This window comes from Alligator mississippiensis, chromosome 12 (assembly GCF_030867095.1).
Source record: "Alligator mississippiensis isolate rAllMis1 chromosome 12, rAllMis1, whole genome shotgun sequence".
NCBI lineage: Eukaryota > Metazoa > Chordata > Crocodylia > Alligatoridae > Alligator > Alligator mississippiensis.
This window is the reverse complement of record NC_081835.1, coordinates 20,977,891-20,997,743: the sequence shown is the minus strand read 5'-3', so window position 1 is coordinate 20,997,743 and position 19,853 is coordinate 20,977,891. Positions and strand designations below refer to the sequence as shown.

The 19,853-nt window shown below is 44.7% G+C and overlaps 1 protein-coding gene across 1 annotated transcript; it reads right to left on the bottom strand.

Annotated features, from left to right (window-relative positions):
* Window positions 1–3,083: 3,083 nt before the first annotated feature.
* ARF4 (ADP ribosylation factor 4) lies at window positions 3,084–18,505 on the bottom strand. Its single transcript, XM_006277973.4, has 6 exons — window positions 18,268–18,505; window positions 8,843–8,923; window positions 8,352–8,461; window positions 5,673–5,744; window positions 5,219–5,344; window positions 3,084–4,050 (listed from the first exon to the last, which is right to left on the bottom strand). Exons 1-6 carry the CDS (start codon window positions 18,332–18,334, stop codon window positions 3,964–3,966), a joined length of 543 nt encoding a protein of 180 aa, XP_006278035.1. The 5' UTR covers window positions 18,335–18,505; the 3' UTR covers window positions 3,084–3,963.
* Between the last annotated feature and the right edge of the window lie 1,348 nt (window positions 18,506–19,853).

Sequence of the window (19,853 nt, the reverse complement as noted above, 5' to 3'; positions counted from 1 at the left end):
TTACATAAAAGTGGCCAACCACTACTTTAGGGCTAGAAAGGACTTCAGACTTCTTCACAGGTTAAACACTACCAGGGTTATTCCATATGAATTACACCACTTCCAGAGACTTCTTTGCGTGCGTTTCAAAATGGCCATTGAGCAGTGCTCTGGAGTCTGTCCCTCTCTTGAAGCTCAGACCTCTAGAACACATCATTTACAGACATTTTTTCTACATCACAAGAGGAGCTCACCTTAATGCCCAGGGACTAAGCCATGCCAGAGCCCATGTAGAGGAAGGTAAAGACCTTTTACCAGGGCAGAAGGGGCATAATAATAATAATAATAATAATAATAATAAAAACCACTTAACACTACTCTGCTTTAAGTTTAGTTTCTTTCAAAGCCACAGACAAACTACTAAATAGCATCAACTATCCAATTCAGGGCAAGGGACCTGGGCATCCAGAGACTTCATGTTGGAGCCATGGCCTCCAAGATGGAGTGTGTAGCAATGGGTGTGCCCTGTTTTTTTGCCCTGGACTCATGGGACAAGAGATGTCTCAGTCAGTACCTTAGCAAATACTGCACTACAGAAAAGTGATCCTATACACATGGAGCTCACACACTAAGGGATCTGCCTGGACAACCATCAAACAGAGGAAATGCCAGTATTTAAACCACCTTGATCAGCTAGAATGTTACTTTGTACTCCACTCCAGAGTAACCTACCAGCACTACTACACCATTTAATCAGGAGATAAAAGCCATTCTCCCTCTTTGCCGACATGTCTTTAGAGAGCACCTTGCAGATGGGGCCATGTTTCCAGAAACAGACGAAGAATGTGATCTAATATGATCTATTAGAACAACTTTTTTTAAACACTATTTCAGTTCTTCCAAATACCTTAAAAATACTTTGAGTGGAACAATGCAGCAATTCTATCAGTAGCCTAACTAGTGATGTTCCACCAATATCTTACCTGGACAGTAAGCAAAGACACCTCTGATCTATCCATCTCTCAGCAAGCACCCCTTTCCAGGAACAGGCTGAACAACTCTATTCCTCTCCAAGTGGAACCATTTGATTTACCATTTTACCCTGGTCTTCCAGGTTATGGCACCCGATTTTCCTCAGCAGCTCTAGCTGTGTTGTCTCCCGCTATACTTGCCATTGAATTATAACCTGAAAATTCAGCAACTTGGGAAAACATTATTTAATTATCTGTGAACACTGATCAGAAAGGAAGAGTTAAAAACATTACAAGGCATACATCATCTCTGACTGAAGCATTTTGGTCTCAAGATTTTGGTGCAATTTTTTTAGATTCCAACACCAAGGAAATTAGTCAGTGTTCTCCTAACATTTGCTTTCAACTTGCTCTTGGCTCCAAGGCTGAGGGCCTAACTCCTTTCAAGTTCTGTTCAATTGTAAGCCACTTGCACTCACTCCCACTGTTACCAAAAAGCTTTCTGATCAGAACATAGCAAGATACATTTTCAAAAGGAACTGATTCTGTATTGTTATCAGCAACAGAGCCACTGACTGTGGAGGGCAGTCTCACTGCAGTTAACCCAAACTGTCAGTTTAGGTGGGAGCATTGACCTAGTTTAATATAGCTCAGATGGAAGCATCCTCTGAAGAAAGCCAAACCTACATTATTGCATCTGCTGTTCTGGCTTTTGTCTCTATGGGTTGAGGCCTTATCCCATGGCTCTTTATAATCAGATTTTCTAAGATTTCCACCCCTACTCCTCATCCCAGCAGCTGTGGAAAAACCTGTATGAAAGTCACTGGAGGACTTTCAGAACCAGAATTTTACCTGTCAGTTGTGAAATGGGAAGGTTTTGGCCCACATAAAAGCAGAGGACAGATCCTAACCCAGGGACAGGCAAAGTCTGGCCTGCGGACTGGATCAGGCCTACAGCAGACTCCATTTCCCAGCAGCCCCTGCCTACCATCTGCTGCAGCTGGTTTCCATGGAGACCCCAGCAGGGGTGGCACCCTGACAGCACAGAGCAAGGGTTTCTGTGGAGCAGTGCTGGCAGATGCACAGTTGGGCAGGGAGCTACTCCAAGGCTAAGATCTTGCAACAGTGACCTTGTGATCCAGAGTTGGGGCAGGGGTGTGCAGGCAGCAGATCACAGCTCTGTCCTGGCTCTGGACCACTCTGTCACTGCTGCAAGATCCCAGCTCCCAGGCCAGCCATGCACCCTGCCAGCACTGCTAGGGCTGGTCTCCATGGAAATACCAGCCCGCCACTGCTGGGGTCTCCATAGAAGCCAGCTGCAGAGACCTAGGCAGGGGCTGCTGGGAAATAGAGTCTGGCCACCAGCCAGATCTGCCATTTGGCTCACCCTGTCCTAACCTATAGCCACAGCATCAACTAATCGCAGGTTTTAAATACCACTGAAGTCCATCCGAATGTTTTTTTCTGAGTAGACTGAAATAGGAAGAGGTCAGGCTAATAGTGCAGTAAAACATAAGGATTTCTGCAGACATGAGAGGTGCATCAGAAAACTCCCCATAGTTTCATGTCTCAAGATGTTACTCTACATTCAAATGTTTTAAGGAAGGAAAGTGGAGATACAGCTCATGTGGACTGACTGGGATTTTTGAGGACTGATTGTCACCATTACTGAAACATCAGAACAAATCCCTAGATGTTCAAGTTTGTTGCTCAGGCAACCACCCCCAGAACTCATCTGTCACGTTGCTACTGCAACCCTTATTGTACTTTAAGTGCACATTAACTATGAAAACAGACATGCATGCTTTTTGGGCAGTTTGTACTTGTTTTATTACAATTTTAGCTGTTAGTATTTTCATATCTGGACATCTTAAAAGGATTTTTTAGATTTACAACTTCAAAAGACACTTTTTACAGAATTATAAATCTTGTTGATGACTACTGACTGCACTGTATACAACTTAACTGCCCCCCCCCCGGGGGTCCACCCCCAAATAGCTCCAAACAAGTGGAAGTCAGAGATCTGTGTTCACGTTCAAGCTACAGAAAAAAAAACTCAATTAAAGAAAAACAGTGATCATATTAATTTGACAGTTCCACAATTTTAAGATTCAAGAAGAGCATACACAAAACTATATTTTATCATTTTATTAGGAATAATTCCAAGTGGGTTATGAAGAAACTAATCCATAGAGTTTGATGAATTTCCAAAATCTCTTTATGAAGATATGTTCACCAATAAACAGTAAAACTTCAGCAGAACTATTATACACTGGGCAAAAACAGTCAGGCTGATACCAAAAAGCAACATGCAACATAAAAAAAAAAAAGAGATACAATATAAAGGAAGACAATCTGCTGAATATTAAAAACAACCTAAACATGAGCTCTTCGCAACCAGCGCAGGACTATTCTACCCAACAAATCCAATTCACACAAAGGCAATTTGGGCTGACGGAACCCAAGGGTTAATAAAATGTTCCTCAGTGCAGTAGATCTGAATAGTGTTTTAGAGAATTTTCTTGGCTGGAACAAGCAGTATTAGGAAGTCTTTTTTGGCAAGGGAGAGAAATAAATACAAATGGAATGCTACATTTTTAAATCAGCAGACTGTCTGAGGAATGAAATAAGGTATCAGTAAACTAAAGTAGCAGGGAAAAAGACTTTAAAACATTAATTTATTGGGGCTCAAAGTATTCAAAACAGATTTTGAAGATGTCACAAGAACTATATTCAGGCATTTAGGCTAACAAGGGAAGTAAAATCAGAAGATACACTTTTTTTTTTTTTCCAAGTTAAGGAGATATTTTTACCCAAGCCCATTGCTACCTCTGCAACATGTAGCTTGGTAAACAATAATTGGCAACAAAATAAGTTGAAACGCTGTAATATCCTGCCCAAATCAGTTCCAGATACTGTTTAATAACCAAGATGCAAACTAATTTTTTTTTTGTAACAAGCCTAGACCACTTATATCAAACATGTCCCTGGTGAAAGAGTCATCCAGTTTGAGTTAGCGTTTTGAGAGCTCATTTGACAGCCAGTCGAGTCCCTCATACAGACCAGTTCCTTGCGTAGCACAGGTAGCTTGGACATACCACTGTTAATAGGGAACACAAAGGTAAAATTAAAATAAAAAAACTCAAACTTTGGTAAAATAAAGACTATAAATTATAACTAGAACATAATGGTGATAAATACTTACAGGTAATTTATGCCAAGTAACATGTAGTTGGTTTTTAAAGAATCAACTATTGTATTCGTCTCCCAAGTACTTTATAGTGCATGAGCTCAAAGAATAAGGGGAAAGGCAAGATGTAAACTAGTTATTTGCTGTTACTGAAAGCTATTTAAAACCCATTAGGGAATTTAAGAGGGAAATTATAATAGACAGACAGTACTTTTGTCAATATGAAGTGATGAAGGAAGTGACATACTAGGTTGCAACTGATTTATTCGTTCAGTAATTCTAAATTTAATGCTTATGCAGATGAAGCCTCTCTTCACATAGGAACAATTTTAATGCATGTATTTTCCCCAAATTATCTTGAAACTGTGAAGTATTCAAGCTTTCTTCAAATAACCAAGAAGAAAAGTAACCATGGTTTGTTAACAGATCATGGTTAGGGACCTACCAAAATTGCAGCAGAAGTGCACTGCCTGGTGGGTCCTTTAATCTTGCAGTTTCCACCCCGCCACTGATTGGCAGAGGGGCCTCACTGCTCGCTCCTGAGCGGCAAGCAGAGAGGCGCAAAATGCCATTTTAAATATGGCACAGTTTTTGCCTTCCACCGCTGATTGGCCAAGGGGCTCTGGCAGCCCAGATGCTTGCTACTAAAAGGCCAGGAGACAAAAACCACACCATACTTAACACCACAGTTTTTGCCTTTCCGCCAATAAGGAGTGAGCAGCAAGCAGCAGAGTCCCTCTGCCTATCAGTGATGAAGGGAGAGGAAGGGGGAGCACAGGGGAAACTGCAAGATTAAAGCAGCCCTGAGCAGCATACTTCCGTTATGATTTTGCTATGTCCCTAGCCACGATTCAAGATACTCAGTTGTCTAAAACATGGTAGGTAATTACATTCTTTACAACTGCAACCTTCGCTACGCTACTGAGAACCAGCTTCATGCTTCGAACTTCACTTATTCATAGAAATAATTGTGTACAATACATTTAACATCTTTCCATGTGAGAGAGATGAAGGGAAATCTACACATACCACATAAAAACTGAACTACCTGATAAGCAAACAATACTTGAGTACTCACAGTTCTGTTACGCAGAGACTGAAGACCTAGTTTATCTGTCATTTCACTGATTGCCATGGCATTTGGCAGGTCTTGTTTGTTCGCAAACAGAAGCAGTACTGCATCTCGCAACTCATCTTCCTGAAGCTAACCAAAATGAGAGCATGTTAATTTCACTTGCCTTCTTAATTTTTACTTAGCTAAAGAAAACACAATTAAGGGTGCAGTCTTGTCAACTGTTCACTGTTATTCCCCACAATCAACTGTCAGACGCTGTTTGCCAAGTTAACCAAGAACCCTGGTGGACCAATAATGCTGAATTATAGAACACATGTACAGAATTTTAAGGCTTCCTGAAACTTCAAAACCCGGGACACTGTTAGAGAGGCTGGCATATTCATCATTTTCAGAAAAGCTAACTTAGCAGAGTAAACTTAACACATAAATAGTCAGTTTGATAGGTTTTGATAATTACCATTTTCTGCAGCTCTTCTGCTGCTTCCTGAATTCTCTCTCTGTCATTGCTATCTACCACAAAAATGAGACCCTGCAAAAAAAAAAAAAGGCAGCTTTGAGTCACCTTAAAGTATACAGCATTATTTGAAGAACAAAATAAAAGAATCAACACAGAAATGAGTGCCATTGCTGCTGTGTACTATTCCATCCCCCACCCCCAATCTTTTTATCTACTGAAGCTGTAAGAATTAGAGACATTCTTTAGGTAGGTAGATCACCTGTAGATACAACACAAACACTAATTAATAATTAGTTGGGTAACTTAAAAAAAAAAAATCAAGAAGTTTAAAATGAAAGACGATTCCCAAAAATGAGGTATTACACATTATTAGGGTTCAAAGGAAAGAAAGCTAATGCAAGTGTTCCTATTTTCCTTTTCCCATCCTTATCATGCTGAATTAGACATTTCCAGCACATAAACTATTTCAAGACATAAGGTGTGTTCCACAGGTGAACATTTAACAACTCTTACCACCAAGCACAACATTTACATTAACAACCTGAAGTTTCACTAATCGGCATTCCTAATAGCATTTGAAAAAGGAAAGGCTCTTGTTCAAAAGTGTTCTAAAATGTCATCTGCTCCAGGAACTCCAACCTAACAGCCTTTGTTTCAGCTACCCTCCCCTGAGAAAACGAACATTTCTCTTTAGAGGTCGTTGACAATTTGCTTATAGTAGCTTGGAAGAAGTCGCTAACATGTTTGGTCCTCAGATGAGCTACCCTTAGACTACTGAACCAGCCCCTTTTTTGTTCATCCACACACTCACTTTTCTACCCAAGTACCACACATGTGCTGCTACTGAAAGAAGCTTCCTGACAATAATTCTGCTCCCAGCACACTGCAGCATAGCAACAAGCATGTATCCTCCACCGCCAACAGACACGATAAGCTACTTGCCTTTCTGATAAACATCTGAACAGAGGCTCACAATTGTGTTGCTGCACACAGTACTTCCCTGCAGTAGTGAGCAGCAGCAGCAGGGTAAACTTGAAATGGTATAGATCAAATAATCAGAAACTGGATCTCAAATACAAACAGTGTTCTAGAAACATTTTATCTACTCTTCAAGTAGGTATAGAATAAATCATCCCCCCCCCTTAAGTTTAAAATATCATTACCAGGGATCCTGGTTCTCTGTTTAAAAACCCAAAATTCTCCAATTTAAAGGGGAAAAAAAATCCCAAATTGATTAACCAACCCCCCCCCCCCCCCCAAATGCACGTTTTCCCACAATTAAAATGAAATGCTGCTTTATACATACATGCATGCACACACACACGTATAGGTATTAGTTGAGCACAAAGTTTTATTGACATATTTACAATATTAAAGCAATTTGGAAGTCTGCCAGTGCCTTGACCATCACAATAAAATAAATTCTAAATATCTATAACATTTTGGCATTTGATTTTGTTTTTTTATCATGGAAATATCAGAGCTCCCCCTGTGCCCTTTGCTCACCAGAACACAGATCCAGCTGCAGCTATTTCCCCCCACCAGAGGGAGCCCCCAGCTGCCAGGGCGATGGAACAAGGGGCAGGGGCTGCAGCCCCCCCATCCCACTCCCTAGCAGCACCCAAGAACTGGTTGCTAGGTGTGGGAGGTGGCAGTTCCTGAGGCCAGAGTGGAGCCTGGAGCCCAGGCTCTCCCCCCACACCCTCCGCCACTGACATGGCTGGAGCAGAGCCTTGAGGGGGTAGGATGCAGGCTGCCCGCTGTGGGACTTTAGTCTCCCCACCCTGCTGACCTCTCCCCTGGGCCTCCACAACACAGTGGGTGGGACCCGACACAGAAGAGCAAAGAGGCTTGGTGCTGTTGCTGCCACAAGCCCTGTACCAGCCAGGCCACCAGGGTGAGGCGCCCCCTGTCCGCCTGGCAGCGAGCCCAGTGGTGGCGCAGTTGTACCCTCTGCTGCAGCTAGGCACGCAGGCAGATGCCTCATCCTGGTGGCACAGCTGGTGCAGGGCTTCCTCTCTGGAAGTGCACACAGTGGTAGGAAACCAGCCCCCCTGCACTCCCCCAAGGTAAGCCACCCATGGCCAGGCCTCACACCCATGTATTCCTGACCCAGCCCCTGCCCTGGCTGGGCAGCACCTCCAACCCCAGCTGCCAATCCTCCCCCACTCTCTCCCTCACTGTGGGGGCAATCTGCCCTGCTTCCCCATACAATTACCTACAGGCAGCTTCTTTCCACCGCTGCCCGGCTCTGTTGCTGGGCACATGCATGTGTGTGCATGCACATGTGCACATGGCACCCCCTGCTTCTTGCTCTCCCCAGCCCCTAGCAGGCTGGAACTCTGCCAGCCTGCAAAGGGGAACCCAGTTTCCTGCATTTTTCTCCTTTAAAGGAAAAAAATCCACCCTTTTCTCCTTTAAAGGAAAAAAAAAATTCACTTTTTCCCCCACATAAAATCCAGGATTGGGAATAAAGGCTCCAACTAGAACAAAAAAGAAACAAACAAAGAGCCAGGAATCATTACAATTCATCAGTGAGATGGTGATGATCATTTTCAATGAAAGGAAAAGGAAGTCATGAGAAGTCTTTCTACACACAAATAAATTTAATGTCAGATTTGTAAAGCTAAAACATGCAAAACAAATCTCTATAGATAAAATGTAAAAATTCCTTCCTACCTGCGTGTTTTGAAAGTAGTGCCTCCAAAGAGGTCTAATTTTATCTTGACCACCAACATCCCAAACGGTGAAACAAATGTTTTTATATTCTACAGTTTCCACATTAAAACCTAAAAGAAAAAAAAAAAAGAAAAAAGTGGTTAAATATTCACAATGACAATGTATAAACATAATTGCTATAAAATGTTAACTGTGCTCTCATGATCATTTACCATATTTCACTTTCAAAAAGGAAAGCTTGATGAGCAGGCTTTTGTTAAGATGACATCAAGATGGTAAATTTTGGGAGGGGTCTAACTCTATCCTACATGCTCATTGGGGAAAGAACCCAACAACTAACCCTTTCCTTAAAAATAAGGTCTTAAAAAGAGAAACACTTTAAAAAAAAAAAAAAAAGTCCTTTCTGCTTCAGGGGATTTTAACTTTAAGTCTGAACTAGATTACAGAAAACTTCACAGTAATGATGAAATAATACAAATTTGTTTACTTACCAATAGTGGGAATTGTGGTGACAATTTCTCCTAGTTTCAGTTTATACAGAATAGTTGTTTTGCCAGCAGCATCCAAACCAACTAGAAAAAAAAGTTTCACAATACAACCTTAGTTAAGTTACTTAAGATAGTCTCATTAGACGTAACAGGGAAGCAATTCATTTTTCAGTGAGCAACTGGTCAATTCTTAAAGTTGTCTTTTCAGAAAGTTCTGATATACCACTAAGTAGGTTTCCTCCTTACTTCTCCTCTGCCTATCACTGAGTCACTGACACACAAGCCAATTAGCTAGTAATTTAAGTCAAATCCCAGATTCTCTCCACCTACACACTTAGAAAGCTTTGTATTTCTTCTTTTGCAGAAACTGCATAAAACCAGATTTTTTTTTTAATGTGCAGTTCAAATTTAATCCTCTCCTGAATATTTTAATATATTTGTTATATCTGGCATTATTTTCTAGACGACAGCCAGAACTATGCTTTCTTTTCTCCTCAGTCATTCAGTATCTAGATTAGAAATTTTGGCCTTATCTATTACTGATCCCTTTGTTGCCTCCAGATCTAGCTACTGCTTTGTGTAGCATTTGGATTTACCTTGGATTACTTATGCTGTTTCAGCTATTGTGAAATGCAGCAGTCCACTGTGCAATACCTTGTATACACTGCTGTTCCACTGACCATAAAGTAGAATTTGCATTGTTTTTACACATAAAGCATCAAAGGATTGTGGCCTAGCTGCTATACATTTTTCTTCCCCAAACTTTATTCCTATTCATTTAAATCTATTAAATCTGAGCTATTCTGGAACTCGGGGGGAGGAGGGGGGGAGCACTCTACTGCAGAAATGGCTTCTCTGTGTGGCAATTAACATAAGTGCAGAACTTCAAGGCAAACTACAGAGGAAACCTTTTTAAGAGTGAACTTGGAAAGGGGTGAATGGGAAGGCTCTTCTGAATGGAAGATTGTTAGTTTATTTTTTTTAAGTTATTTAAAGTGGACACACACCCAAATAGACTAAGACTTCATGGACCATAATGATATTTCATTATACTATGGAGTGGTTATGCAATCTTTGACCCAGAAAATCAATTTATCACCTTACATTTCTAAATATATTTTAATCCAGTACGTAGGTGGACAAAGAAATAGTTATGTATTTAAACTGCAAGAGTGAACATTCAACGAAGACATATACCACTTATTAAAAACACCACCATGAGAACCCAAGGCATTCAGAAGGCAAGACAACAACAACAAAAAAACCCCCACGCATTATTTTTGTTACACTTTCTGCCAAACTAAAAAATGAAACTGAAGCGGAAGGAGGGGAGGGAAGTCACAAGAACATTATAGCACTGCCAACCCACTCAGCAGCAATTTCTGTATGAATACTGGCATATCCTTACTGAATAACACTCTACCATGTTTTGTACTCATTTCTTAGTTGCTATTTTTGTGGCTGTCCTGCACTCATATTTGAGGTCCCTGACTATTTAATTATACATGCACTAGTTGGGTATTATGTCAGTTTCCTTTATATTACAACATAATGTAGTGCAATTTGAGATTACTCAATTACTTAATCAAAATGAAACCGAACCCTAACAAAAAAAAAAAAAAAAGAGCCTCTAGCCTCTTCCTTCTCAAATACACACAACTAACTGCTTTGGCATGGCACAATTCCTACGAGCAAAACTTCCACATAAGCCAGAGGTGGACAAAATATGGCCCATGAGCTGGATTGGGCCCATCAAAGGACTTTATCCAGCCCACAGTGCATCCTTTGGCCCTGCCTGGCTTACAGGTGGGGGACAGCCCAGGCCATGGCGCATAACACTGGTCCCAGTGCCCCAGGGCATGCAGAGGGGTGGGGGCACCGAGGTGGCTGGGCTTGGCTTCCCAGCAGCCCCCAGAGAAGCAGCTCTCTCTGCCTGGCTCCTGCTGCCAGTCTGCCCCGCACCCACCAGTGGGGATGCTGGACAGAGCAGACGGGCGGGTTCTCCACAGAGACCCCCATAGGCCAGGTGCACTCGGCTGGAGAGATGGGATGGGGCTGCAGGCAGGTGCGGCTGGGATTGCCGTGCAGTGATAGCACAGGGCCAGGGATCGGGGCAGAGCTGCAATTTGCTCCCATGTCTCTGTGATAAGCACCAGTTTCAGGCAGGTGTGGAGAGTGGATCGCAGTTCTGTACAGGCTCCAGCACTGTGCTGTCACTACTCTGTGATCTTGATCCTCATCTCCGTGATCCTGGCCCTAGTCACCCCCACCCCACTCCCAGATGCTGCTCTCCACTTACCCATGACCCCATCCTATTTGCCGGGCCGAGCCTGCCCTTCCTGCACGGGTCCCAGGCCAGTCTCCATGGAGACCCCAGCTGGTGACCCAGCCATGGGTGCAGGACAGATGGCCCAGGACTGGATAGGACCAATTGCCTGCCTCCCTTCACAACAACTCACCAAAACTTCTTAAGTAGCCCTCCAGCCCAAATAACTACCCACCCCTGCCATAAGCATTCTACAGTATTTGGGGTAATTTATGAATAAGCAACAATATATATAGATGCATACAAGTTAACAGAGCCATCCTTTGGGAAAAAGCTGCCCTGGGGGAACTTGTATTTTGGTGTCGTCCCTCTGCCCCCAAGTCAGAGGTGTTGCTGCAGGTGGCCCCAACCCCAGCTGCTGCCATGGTGCAGTCACCCACCACCTGTCAGCCTCACCCACTGCTGTGTGAGCACCTATTTGGAGCCGCCGCTGAGGCGGGAAACGATAGCAACATCCCCAGAGCAGCTGTGTGGCCAGCCCCAAACAGAATGGGGGAGGGGCAGCTGCCCAGGCAGGTGGCCCTGTCCCCAGCTCAGTCCCCATCACTGTGGACATTTCCCCAACCCCATGACTGGGGGTGGGGAACATGCTCCTCCACTGCCTGGCTCAGTACTGGCTGGAGGTGAGGATAGGCTGAGGCAGGGGTAGAGTGCTGGGGGGTGGGTGTAGGTGTGGCACCACTCAATGCCCTCCCCTGACTACGGCACCCTAGGCTGTCCCCTAAGTCTGGCTCTGCAAGTTAAGGCATTTTTCTCAAGTACTTTCCCCTCACATGTTAGTACACAGCTTTTATAGATATTATTTTAACTGGAAAAACCAAAAACAAGCTTTTTTGAAGAGCAAGAAAACAAAAAGATTTCCCAAAAGTCAATTTAAGAGCTGGCTTTTTTAAATGTTGTTACGTTTTTGTTCTGTAATTGCTAGATGCTGATCCCTTATAACACCAATAACCGTTCCTCCCTCACTCCCCTAAATGATTAGTAGGAGCACAGATGGTCACAAAACACTTTTATCCTGATACTGCAATATTATAAAATACAAATGTTGGTTTAGCATTTTTCCTTATACCTATGAATACTGGGTAGCTTCTAAAGAAAGGACTTTGTAGGGAACTCTGAACTCCTTCAAATATATGCCAGCTGTACAGAAGTAACGTCTTTAATAGTCCAAGGTATCACAGTCCAAGGCTGCTCTTTCGGAGCTAAGCCACACTAGTGGGCATTGCCAGATGGAAGACAGAGTACCTGTACCCTTAAGAGAAGTCATAAGTATTATGTACATATCTTTACATAAGGTAACAAGGAACTTTTCTCCATGAAAAAATTTAAGACACATTGGGGGAAGGGGGGGTTGGAGGGAGGGGGGGGGGGAAAAGTGCATGCATACAACCAACTCAAAAATTGCTACTTGAATGTTTCAAAACTACATGGCATCAGTTAAGGCAAAACATCACAAGTTAGACAACTCTGAAAAATAAACATGAAGTTAAATTCAGCTGCCTGAGACTGCCACCCCAGGAGACATTGGCAATATCTGGTGCATTTCTTCAATGACTTGAAACATATCCCTTTAATTAAGAGACATTTCAACTCATTAAAATGATTCAAGTATTAAACAATTGTGGAGTATGGGCTTAAAAAAAAAAAAAAAAAAAAAGTGATCCTGTGACTCAAGAGGAGACTTAAAACCTGGAAACAACACCCTCTACCCTTTAACAAAAAAACCAACCAAACAAACAAACAAAAAAACCCTCCAAAAACAAAACAACTGAAAACGTAAGTCAGAGGTATTCAACTCATCTGGCCCTGCAGACCAGATGAGTGGCACAGAGCTGGACTACAGACCAGCCCATCATTCCAGATCTAGAGCGTGTCCTAAAGCAGTTGGAGTAGACACTGTGTGGGGTGTGGTCTGGTCCTGCTACAAGGCTGTGCTGCACACGGTAGCTGCTCCAGGATGTGCTGTTGGATCTGGAGTGGAGACAACAAGCGGCGCATGGGACCATCCAGCATGCCCCACATGCTGCCCGCAAGTTAACTTTGAAACCAATGGGCAGCACTGGAGGCTGGATCCTAGGGATACGAGAGCTGGATCCAGCCTGTTGGCCAGATTTTTTACACCCCTGATGTAAATCAATTCCATGCTTCTGTGGGGACAGAGTGATTAATCAGGTTCTTGACGATGGCAATACTGGAATGACAATGAAGAATCCTAGATACTCTTCCTCCTAAAATAGTTTATACTCCAGTGTAGAAAAGATACTGCAGCCAGATCTCTAAGAAACCACAATTTTGTTCAATCCCAAGAATAAACTCTGCCCACAAGTCTTTGGACAAAGGACATGGCTACTAATATTTCCAGGAGCATTATAATATTATAAAAACCTAAGTCCGTCTATCACGCTTTGATTCATGCTTGATTGGCTAAAGGAAACAGCCAATCAGAGTGCTCCAAGCATGGGGGAGCACCGTCATGATTCCAAAGCGGCACTGGCTTCGGCTCCCCCACCTCACAAGAGGCAGAACAATGACAGCATGCAGCATTAGGTGGTGGCACTCCATCCCAGCCCTCTCCCCCCCCATCATTCTTGATGGGCAATTGGCTAGCATTATTATAAATACAGAGTAAACTGGCTTCCAAGTCAACTGCCAAGTAGTTATACAAGATAGTTATGAGCATCAGGTTTTTAAGACCCAGCTACACAAAGCCTTGGCTGGGATGATAATGTTAGGGATGGTCCTGCTTTGGACTAGATGACCTCCCAAGGTCCCCTCCAACCCTAATTTTCTATGATTCACAGAATTACCAAGGTCTTGTGAAGCTTGAATTTCTGCTAGCCATCTCACTAACGCAATTACTCTGCATAGACTTTTTATTCCAAACTGAAAATAGCCTCACCTTGCATTTTAAAACCCTTAGAATAGTAAATCCCATGTTTAACTGCTATGAGTTAATACATACTCAGAAAACAAGCTTTTTAAAAAAAAAATAATACAGTAGCATATAATACTTACCATGAGCCAGGTATTTCTTCAATGTCTTAATACATAGCTTTTGAAAAATGAAAAATTGAACAGTCCCACCATTTCTAAATCCAGTAAGGGCAAAATGTTCCTGTTAATCTTGTAAAACAAAAGTAATATTTTGTTTTTAAATGTGTCCTGGGACTATGATTTTAAAAATCTGCCTCTTCATCACACAAAAATTACATTAAATTTCACTTAACTTGGATGAGCTCCTGATGTTATCTATTTCCAAATAACCAGGTTCTTAGTCAGAAACCAATAACCAAAATCCAAAATAAAAAAAGAAGACAGGTTCTATTCAGACAAGTCCCCAACATTCAACTCTTTGATTCTTCTTCACTGCTGTTACTGTACAGGCTGAGATTAAATGTAATCTCAAGAGTTCTATGGGTTCTTTTGTGAAATCTCCAGACAGAACACACTGGATAACAATAAGCAGCAAAGAGCTGCAATAAGCAGCAAAGAGCACCTTGCCCTGGCAACCATTTGATATCTGCAGTGCCTACTCTACCCCTCTCAGAACTTCCCTTTTACTTGTGACTGGAGAAATCATATTTGTAAACCTCAGCTTTACAATACACTCAACTCTGAGCCTCCACTTCCAGTCCCCTATGTTATCATGGCCACGTCTACTTCAGTAGTAAGCAGCCTCTCTAAAACAGTATGTGACAGTCATATAGGGTGCCTGTACACGAGCACAGAGGCTGCTCCAACATGCTGTAATTACAGCACATTGGAGCAGACTCAATTATAATCAAGTCTGCTGGAAGGCGGCAACTGCTGCGCTCCAGCAACCTCCTGCGTCTTGTGTATCAGCGTCCTGGTGCTTAAAAATGGCGGTGGGGGCACTTGAACTAAAGCTTGTTTGACAAAGAGTTCCCACTGCCATCTTTAAGCACAGGGACGCTGATACATGAGATGAGGTGGCGCTTTAATTAGAACAGCTCCAAGAGCTGCTCTAATTAAAAGCACTCTCCCACCTCGAGAACATGTGTAAAAGTACCCATAGATTGCTTCCCAAAGAAGTTCACAGGTTTGTATAAGATAACCTCTGTCTTTTCCAGAGTTCCCTCTCTCCACCACCACTGAATTTTTTGTTCCTTTTTATGAATTATGCTTGCTTCGGAGCCGTGAATTGGATTGCTGACACTAGTATATGGCAGGAACTCCCATCTCAAAGGCTGTTCTTCTCAGCCAGTCAAATTGTATTGGTAAAAGCCACGTGCCCTTCAGAAGGGATTTCAATCGCTGCATTGTATGTTAGTCTATTATACTGTTCTCTCTCTTAACGAGAGAGAGTAATTTTGTTTCTTTTTTTTTTTGCTCCTTCCAGCTAGTCTTTGCTGCTATACATGGCAATCTCCTGCTCTGGATGCACATAAAGCTTCACACAAATTAAACAACTACAAAATCTTAGGGATTAGGTTTTTTAAAACAGAATAACCATCAAAACCAATGCAGCCAATGCATTGTTGCAATTAAATTTAGAGTTCCAAAAACAGACAAAGACAGAGCAACCCAACCTTGAAACATCCAGGCTCAATTTGAGACATAACCAGGAACAATGCAACTTCAGAACTATGCTTACTTTATCATTCATATAAAACAAAATCTATACTATAATTTCTTTGCTGTTTGCAACAGTTACCATAAAACACAAAGCTGATTAAGAACATATACAACAATTATTCTTAAGATAGCTATGTTAAAGGGGTTTTCCCTCCTTTAAATTACAATTTCAAACCTTTCTGAACACACAGAAGGGATTCCCAAATTCTCCAAAGGAACTGCCCTTTAGTGTGAAAAGCCAAAGCTGGTACCACTATCTGTTTCTCCAGGATTATTTGGTGGACAAGAACTTAACTACTTATTACATAAGAAGTTAATAAATCTCTCTAAAGACTAAGGCTTGGCTACAAGCTCTCTCAAGTCTCATCTGTATGGCCATATCAACGTATCAAGATAGGAATTTGATTTTACTAGGATTGTGCAAGGCGAAAAACAAGGTTTTCAGTTATGTGTTAAAGTGTAACACAACACAACACACCTTTTAAACATGTTTTTCTTTAGCTGACTATGCATAAAACTTAAGGTCCAGGATTTTTCTACTCCAATACAAGTGTCACCTAATGGGACTCTACCAAAACATTTAATCCCATGCCTTGGTTGGCCTTCCTTCATCACACCCCCAGCTGTAAAATGGAAACAGAACTGTACTCCAACACTGTCTTGCAGAATCCTTGATGTGCACAGACCACTCATGAAAGTGCAGACCAAAGTATTAATACACATTCATGGTTCATACCACAGCTGCCCTGGTCAAAAACTTGGGACAACAGCTCACTACTAGCTACTGCTCTCCACCCAGTCACAATCTTGGGTTTAGCAATGGCCTACCATTAAGCATATTGCACCTTTTTACATTCTCTGCCTACATTATACAATTTAATAAGATTATAAAATATTTGAAAAAGACAAAAAATAAAAGAGCTTGCAAAGCTTAAATGTAAAGTATGTGGAGTGATAATTCTGCTTTTTACTGATTTTGGCAGGACTGTAAAGGAAGTTGGTCATCATACTTATTTTCTATTATAACATAGTGTTTGAAATAAGTTGCATCTATATATCACTGAACAGATGTTTGTTTTCTCACCTACATGGTATGTTAACTTAGAGCCATTTTTAGAAAAAATAATTTAATTCAGGTAAAGGAGGCAAACTGTCATATTTCAGAGATAGAGTGCAAGCATTAACATTTAAAAAGCCTGCGCACTACAGGGTCCAGTCTAGAGGGCAAAATCCTAGCCCCAAACTGCTGCTTTTGAGATAGACACTAATTCAGTCTTTGCATCCATTCAAATTAAGTTTGTGAAGAGAGATACCTATTATGACGTGGACAACTGTTTATATAGATTTCTGCCTTCCATGCTACATATACAAACAAGTCCAAGGCCCCATCTTCTAGCTATAGATCCTTCCACACAAACAGGGTCTCACAGTTATGCTACTGAAGAGAAATATAAAAGGGGCTTGTTCTTCGACCCAGCTGTACATCTATTGTAACCAACCCTTAAACTGACGTGAAAACCAAGTCACTTAATGTCAAGCCGCAAGCTATTAAAAAGTATTGCTGATTACTTTAAAGCTAACCTAATTTCAACTAATTACCTAGGAATAGAGAGACTAAAGGGCTGAGCGCTAGGAGAACCTCCAGAACACCACCTCATCAGGCATTTATAATCTTGCAAATGATGAAGGCACAACAAGACTACCCACAGCAACGACCCACCGCTGCATTCTTCCAGCATGGCTTAGGGCCACCTCCTACAAGGATTTCGTAAGTTACTGATCGTTGCCTGTGAAGAATCACTGTCCACGTGCAAGTAAAGTGGAACAAAATATCGCTCTTAAAAACAACATACTGCACATTTCCTAACAGGGCTGTCCCGGTGAGACGAGTCTTCCCTGGAAGACAGGGCTGTTCTCACCCAGCTTTCAAGGCAACCGGACGAGGCTCTCGTTTCAAATTCTTACTTTCGGAAACGAAGATGGCAACCGTCCAAGAGAGGCTGGCAAAGTGGCCCTGCGGCTCCCACGCCGGGCGTGCAGCCGTGCAGGGGGAAAGGCCGGTTTCCTACCAAAAAAGCCCTGTCCTGGATGCGGGGCAGCTCCCGCGGCCACGAGGCAGGGCTGGGCCCGTCTCCAGGCCGGGGAGAGGGCAGAGATGTGGGCGGTGCGGGGAGCCCCGGATCGCGAGCCCAGCCCCGGACAGGGCCCGCGGCGCGGGGGCGCGGGAGGGACGGACTCGCGCAGGCCGCAGCGCCGGGCCGGGCCCAGCCCTAGGGCCGAGCTCGCCCGCACCCGCCGCGGCCCGGCAGGCTCCGCCGGGGTGGGGGGGCCGGCTGCGGCAGAACAACAAAACCAAGATGGCTCGGCGGCGGCGCGGCCCGCGGGGCCTAGTCCCTCCCCCCGCGGCACGACCCCCCGGTGCGGCGGCCCCTCGGGCCCGGGGGTCGGGGGTGTCCTGCCGCCCGCGGGGCTCAGAGGAGAGAGCTCGGGGGAGCCCGGGCCGTACCCATGAGGATGCGCATCTGCTTCTTGCCGAAGAGGCGCGAGAAGAGCGAGGAGATGGTGAGGCCCATGGCGGCGGCGGCAGCGGCGCGGAGGCGGCGGGGCCTGGCTGTGTCGGATCGCTCCGCGGGTCCCGGCCCGGCAGCACCAAGGGCGGGCGGCGGCGCCTGTGCGTCCGGGAGCCTCGCTCGCTCTCTGCCACGTCACGCTCGCCACGGCCGCCGGCTCCAACGCGGACAAAATCGCGTCACGCGGCCACCTCCCCGCTGCGGCGCCGCCCCCGCCTCCGCCCCCCGGTCGGACTACGGCTCCCAGCGGCCCCCGCGCCCAGCCCGGCCTCGGCGCCCGGCGCCGCCTGCGCGAGGCATGATGGGAGACGTTGTCCGGGGCCCGCCAGCCCGGAGCGAGGCATGCCGGGAGCTGTAGTCCCGCCCCCTTCCTTGCCGCGCCGCGCGCTGGGGGATGTAGTCCTCGCGGCCGGGCCCGCGGTGCCTCCGCGTCGGAAGGCGGGGCCGAGCAGCGGCCGCAAGGGCCGGCGGAGCAAGAGCCGACCCCTCCCTGCGCTACCTTTGCCCGCTCCGTAGATCCCTGCCCGCCCTTCCGGCTGACTCCACGTTGCTCAGGTGTCTCCCTGCTGCCTTCAGCGTTTCTCCCGCCCCCGCTGCGCGGCGCAGGCTTTCCCCCCCGCTCCCCGCCCGGCCCCGGCTCCTCTCCTGCCCCCGCTCGGTTTCGTTTCCTTGCCCCTGCCCCACACGTGTACCTTCCTCTGTTAGAACCATAGAACATGCGGGGCGGACGGGGCCTCCGGCGGCCACATCTAGTCCAACTCGGAGCAGGACCAGCCCCAACTACATCTTCCCACCCAGGGCTTTGTCTACCCCGATCTTAAATACCTCCAAGGATGGAGAGTCCACCACCGCCCTGCAGGGCCTGTGCCAGTGTTTTACTATCCTCCTAGTGAGAAAAGTCTTCCTGATAACCAACCTAAACCTCCCTTGCTGCAACTTGAGACCGTTGCTGCTTCTTCTGTCATCTGCCCCCACTGAAAACAGTCCAGCTCCATCCTCTTTTGAATCCCCCCCACATCAGGTAGTTGAAGGCTGCTGTTAAATGGCTTTTGGTCTTTTCTTCTCTAGATGAAATAAGCTCAGGTCCCTCATCCTCTCATGTCCTGTGTCCCAACCCCCAAACTATTTCCATTGCCCTCTAGTAGACTCTCTCCCTTTGTCCACATTCTTCCTGTAGTGGGGGGGTGCAAAACTTAGACAATAAACTCTTCTCTTGGGTCACCTTTTCAAGGCTACCAGGCTTTTCACAATGACAAGGCAGGACAATAACATGCATCTCATTTCCTCATCACACCAGCTTGCTTTAGAAACCCCCAGTCACTTCTCCTGTCCTGTTTGTACTTGTTCCATTGGCTCCCTTTGGGCACATCTGGATGAGCGCAGGCATGCGGTACGTAGAGCCACAAACACGTTTGCAGCCCCACATACTGCACAGCCCAGTGTTCTCTGTGCTGCAAGGGTGCGCTGACCGAGCATACGTTGCTCTGTTTTTTTTCCCCCTACAGATTTTTTGGACCCCTAG

What these genes read in the sequence shown, in the direction of transcription:
- ARF4 (XM_006277973.4), bottom strand. Translation starts at nt 18,334, where the DNA reads ATGGGCCTCACCATCTCCTCGCTCTTCTCGCGCCTCTTCGGCAAGAAG. An exon ending in GCAGATGCGCATCCTCATGG is followed by an intron (nt 8,924 to 18,267) that starts GTACGGCCCGGG and finishes TTTTTTTTCTAG; the next exon opens with TTGGTTTGGATGCTGCTGGC. An exon ending in AGTCTCTGCGTAACAGAACT is followed by an intron (nt 4,051 to 5,218) that starts GTGAGTACTCAA and finishes CCCTATTAACAG; the next exon opens with TGGTATGTCCAAGCTACCTG.